The sequence below is a fragment of the Propithecus coquereli genome, unplaced genomic scaffold, assembly GCF_000956105.1.
Source record: "Propithecus coquereli isolate 6110/MARCELLA unplaced genomic scaffold, Pcoq_1.0 Scaffold802, whole genome shotgun sequence".
Classification (NCBI taxonomy): Eukaryota; Metazoa; Chordata; class Mammalia; order Primates; family Indriidae; genus Propithecus; species Propithecus coquereli.
This window is the reverse complement of record NW_012154197.1, coordinates 731,777-736,339: the sequence shown is the minus strand read 5'-3', so window position 1 is coordinate 736,339 and position 4,563 is coordinate 731,777. Positions and strand designations below refer to the sequence as shown.

The 4,563-nt window shown below is 53.4% G+C and overlaps 1 protein-coding gene across 1 annotated transcript in view; it reads left to right on the top strand.

Annotated features, from left to right (window-relative positions):
- Positions 1 to 3,984, top strand: part of LOC105825526 (glutathione S-transferase Mu 2-like) — a 4,656-nt gene extending 672 nt beyond the window's left edge. The window contains exons 2-4 of the mRNA XM_012663363.1: positions 776 to 871; positions 957 to 1,067; positions 3,070 to 3,984. Of these exons, the coding sequence (XP_012518817.1) occupies positions 776 to 871; positions 957 to 1,067; positions 3,070 to 3,159 (297 nt within the window). The 3' untranslated portion in view covers positions 3,160 to 3,984. The remainder of the gene's footprint in view (positions 1 to 775; positions 872 to 956; positions 1,068 to 3,069) is intronic.
- Positions 3,985 to 4,563: the final 579 nt, after the last annotated feature.

Here is a 4,563-nt window from a genome sequence, read left to right as displayed (position 1 = left end):
TTCCCACCAACCTTAGCACGCAGTCCAGACTCCCCAGGTTGGAAATTCAGCTTCTAGACAGTAATGTGTACTTCCAGATCCCCTCCATCTCTGACCTCTGACCTCTGCTGTGGGCCATCTCACCCATCTGCCTGCTTCTGGATCACAGACTCAAACTATGAGGAAAGGAAGTACAAGATGGGACAATGTAGTGGCACCCTCATATTCAGACTTCTGCTCTGCTGTTTTCCAAATGATGTCTTGATAGTCTCAGGGATCACTGTGTTTTCCTATTGGAAAGTTCAGGGTCACCAGACAGAACTTGTGCCTGTCCCTCCTTCTTTTCAATCTGAAACTCCTCATTTTTTGAAAACTCCTGAAATGTCCATTGGATTCTTCTGCCACCCCAGTAGGTAGAACTTTCGAGTTCTTTCCCCGACCTCTTTTCATAGTTTCCTGTTGTCATTCTGCCTGCCGTCTCAGTGCAGAGCCTGCCGGGTGCTCAGGGTGCTCCTGGGTCTGCCCCACAGGAGGTTTGCTTGGAGATCAGTGGTGACAGATTCAGGGACAGCTTAATCCTCTCTGCCTTCCCCTCGCCTCAGATAGGGTCTGGTAGTCAGTAGGAGCCTAATCAATGCTGATGTATTAATGGAGGCCTGAGCACAGGCCCAGTTCCAGTTGTGGGGAAGATGGCTGCTCACCTGTGGCCAGGGTGTCACGCACAGCCCTGGGGAGCCCTTCCTCTGTACCTGGGGCGCTGGTGTCTGAGGGTGGTGACAGCTATTCTCTGTCTCAGGAGAAACTGAAGCCGGAGTGCTTGGAGGGAATCCCTGAAAAAATGAAGCACTTCTCACAGTTCCTGGGGACACGGCCCTGGTTTGCAGGGGACAAGGTGAGGGGTGAGCAGTGGGGAATGAGAATTGTCATACTTCCACTGTCCCGGAGCTTCCAGCCCACTCACCGTTGGCCTTCTGCAGATCACCTTTGTGGATTTCCTCGCTTATGATGTCCTTGACCAGCATCGTATATTTGAGCCCAAGTGCCTGGATGCGTTCCCCAACCTGAAGGACTTCATGGCCCGTTTCGAGGTGATGACCCTATCCTCCTCCACTTTGGTGTCCCTTATTCCTTTGCCTTCCTTTGTGACGCTTTCCTAGTCCTGGAGCTAAAGAGAGAATAAGCAGCATTTATTGAGCACTGTCATCACACCAGGACCGGTGCTCAGCATATTACACCCATGGTGTCAAATTCAAACATTATGACATTCCCACAAGACCGGTAGAATTATCACTTCCATTTTACAGATAAGGACACTGAGAATGAGAGGCTAAGTCATTTGCTCAAGGTCCCAGAGCCAGTCAAGCCTGTGTGGGGCTCCCTGTCAGCCTCTGGCTTCCGTGGGCAGCAGTCAGGGCTTCCCCTGTTTTGTGCCAAGAGGAAAAGCCTCTGGCCCTCGTCTACCCTGGGTTTCACAGCCCAGGAAACCGTGGAAGCAGCAGAACATCTCAGGAGTTCGTATGTAGCTGGCATTTGTAGGACTGACACAAGGTAGGATTGAGGTCCCATACCCAAGATACAGACAATATTCGTACCTCGTCTCCAGAAAGCGTGGCTCCCACTGGATCCTTATCTGGGGAATACTGAGATCCCAGGGCTGTCTTGGTGCTGGATTTGAGTGCATATGTGGGTGCCCTGTGGAAGGAGTTTATCTCCAAGTGTCCTCTCTCCTCCGGTATTCCAGGTGCTCTATCTGTGAGAAGGGGAGTACGCTTATTTTAGCCCGTGTTGACTGGTTTGTCCATACAAGGCAGGGTGTCATGCATAGTGGGGACGCAGAGACAACCACTCCAGTCTGGAAGTGAGTGCAGGGGGGAACCGCTGGCACCACAGACTCTGAGGTGTGAGTTGTACCAACCTGGTCGACCTCAGGGAAGATCCATCTGTTACCTGTAGTCAGGGCTTGTTTGAGAACAACAAATCCTACTTTAGTACGGATTAGGGGATGAGGCAGTAGTCCAACAGGTTTTACAGCACAGAATGTGTTTTCCTTTTCCCTCCACTCAAAAGATGTGCTATCTCAGCTGGTTCTCATCAGCGCTGGTTTTGGTCCAGGCTGAGCGGCCTTGGGGATTATGTAAGAGGTAGTGAGAGGGGACGGGGAGGAGGAGAGCTGAGGGCTGCAGCCTGTGGCCTGCCAGGGCCTGGCCTTTGGGAACATGCAGCCCTGGATCTCCTTGAACCTGTAGAATTGCCTGGGCACTTTGTCCTGGGAGGATGGCGCCCAGCACACCTGAGTGCCATGAGGCCTGGTCGGCCGTAGCAGGGCTAGAGGTGAGGTAGGTTGGGGCACAGTGAGATTGGGCTCAGGTAGCAGGTGGAGAGGTGTGTACTTTCTGCTTACGGGGAATGACTTTTGCTGGGCCCCGGCCCCTATCCACTTTCGTCCAGGTTTGCTGAGTCATTGGGTGAGGTCTGGGCTCCGCTGCAGGCTGCACAGGCCTGTTCTGAGCCCCTTTGTGCTGCTAGAGATCCCTGCTCTGTGGGCAAACCCGGGCAAGCCAAGAGCCTCTCTGTGAAAAAGGAGAATGTTTGTTCAGACAGGATGTGGGAGGGCCTCATTTCGGGGAGGGGGAGAAGAGGGGAATTTGTCAGAAGGAGCCCAGAACTGGAGAGAGCCTGAGCCAGGCTGCTTTCCAGCCCTGTCCCACTTACTAGCTGTGTGAGCCTCAGGAAGTTGCTGAACCTCTGATAGCTCAGTTTCCCTTCTGCTAAATGGAGGGAGTAGAACCAATCCTTCGGGGTAGCTGGGTGGATCTCATTAGCCTACCTTGTACTATGTAGGGGATACAGAGCACCCAGCGCAGTGCAGGGCCTCCACAAGCGGTAGCCCTTCCGCAGGTGTGCCGTGAGTTAGATTGGGAGATGCCCTTAGCAGCGCTGGGGACCCTAAGAGACCGGGAGATGCTCCCGCACCTGGGCCCACGGGGAAGGGCCGTCGTGAGGGCCCTGAAGCGCTGTGCCTGCCGTGGGCTGCCGCAGCCCTCGTGGGCAGCAGACCCTGAGCTCTGGCCTTATTTTTCCCCCTCTCAGGGCCTGAAGAGGATCTCTGCCTACATGAAGTCCGGCCGCTTCATCCGAGGCCCTCTGTTTGCAAAGATGGCCAAGTGGAACTACGAATAGCGCCCTGTGGTGCCAGGGGATGGGGGGGGGAGCCAGCACCGTGCCTGCTGCCTGGGGCCCTGGAGAACAGCGCGATTAGACTCCCTTCACACCCCGGTACAAGCCTTTTTGTTTCTTTATTTTTCTTTCCACTCTTTTCTCCTCCCCAGGGATTTATTGGTGCCTTTTCTTCTAACCTGACCTCCCCAGTTACAGGCTGTTTACAGCTTCACCTGCAGACTCTCCTTTCTCAAAGTGCCCCTGCTAATGTCACCTGTCCCTGTACTAACGCCAAGCTGACCATCTTTCTCATCAGTGCTTGTGTCTGCTCTGAGACACTAGAATGGACCCCGAGTTCCCCAGCACTGCCCTGTAAGGCAGTTCTGCCCCCCAGCTTGGCTCCCGTGGCAGCCCTGTCTAATGCCCAATAAAGCCTGAACACTCCTGCTGTGTCTGCTCCCGCTCCCTTCGCTGCCTCGACACGGGGCTGACTGTGTACAAGTTATGGGTTGTGTTCTTTTGTGTTCTGTTGTCCACAGCAAAGGCTGGGTGGATGGGGATGTGTGTGTGTTTGTGGCGTGGATGGTGAGGCAGGTTAGTAAGGTTTCTTGGTCATTTCTGTCCCTTATCCTTATCCCTCTGTTCCTCACCACGGGGATTTTTACAGAAGGGCGCTCCTTCTGTGCCTGGATTCCGCATGCATTCAGCATCTGGAATGCCTCCTATGGGCCAGGTAGAACCGTGCGTTGTGGTTCAGAGAAGTGCTCGGCTCCTGGGGTAGGGGCTGAGCAGTCCCCAGGTGGAACATCTCTCACCGTCTCCTGAAAGTGAAAGACAGGAATTGATAGTAGGAGAATGTACTTTGTTTTGTGTGGAACAAATTGTTTGAGATTAGAAAAATGTGTTCTCTTTGATTCTAACTAATGCCATTTGCTTCTGTAACTGTGCTTGCTTTTAGTTGTTTGTTAAATATAGGAGTGAGAGCAGGAGTGACTCCATGACAAGCTGAATTTCCTGAAATAGGCCTAAGTTTCAGTTTCCCCGGAAACCGAAAAGCGGACCACAACTGGCGCTAGCGCGAAAATTGAAAATCCGGGGCTTGGAGCCAACCAATCAGGAGTCAAAACAATCAGCCACTTTCAAAAGAACCAATGGACTAAGGGGGGAGGGGGATGGTGTGCCCAGCGTGTGGTGTGGAACCTGCGTGTCATGTGCCACCGGTGTGTCGTGTGCAAAAGAAAGTATAAAAGCTTCACTTTTACCCCAGGGCGGGGTCCTGGTTCGTAGGGAGGCCACTGCGTTGGTGCTCTGGAACTTGGACCCTAGCTCAAGCTAGCCAATAAACTCCTTTGCCATTTGCAGCCTCGGTGACTCCGCCTCTCTGTTCCTGGGGCCGAGGGGAACCGGCTCTAACAAAAGCTTTCC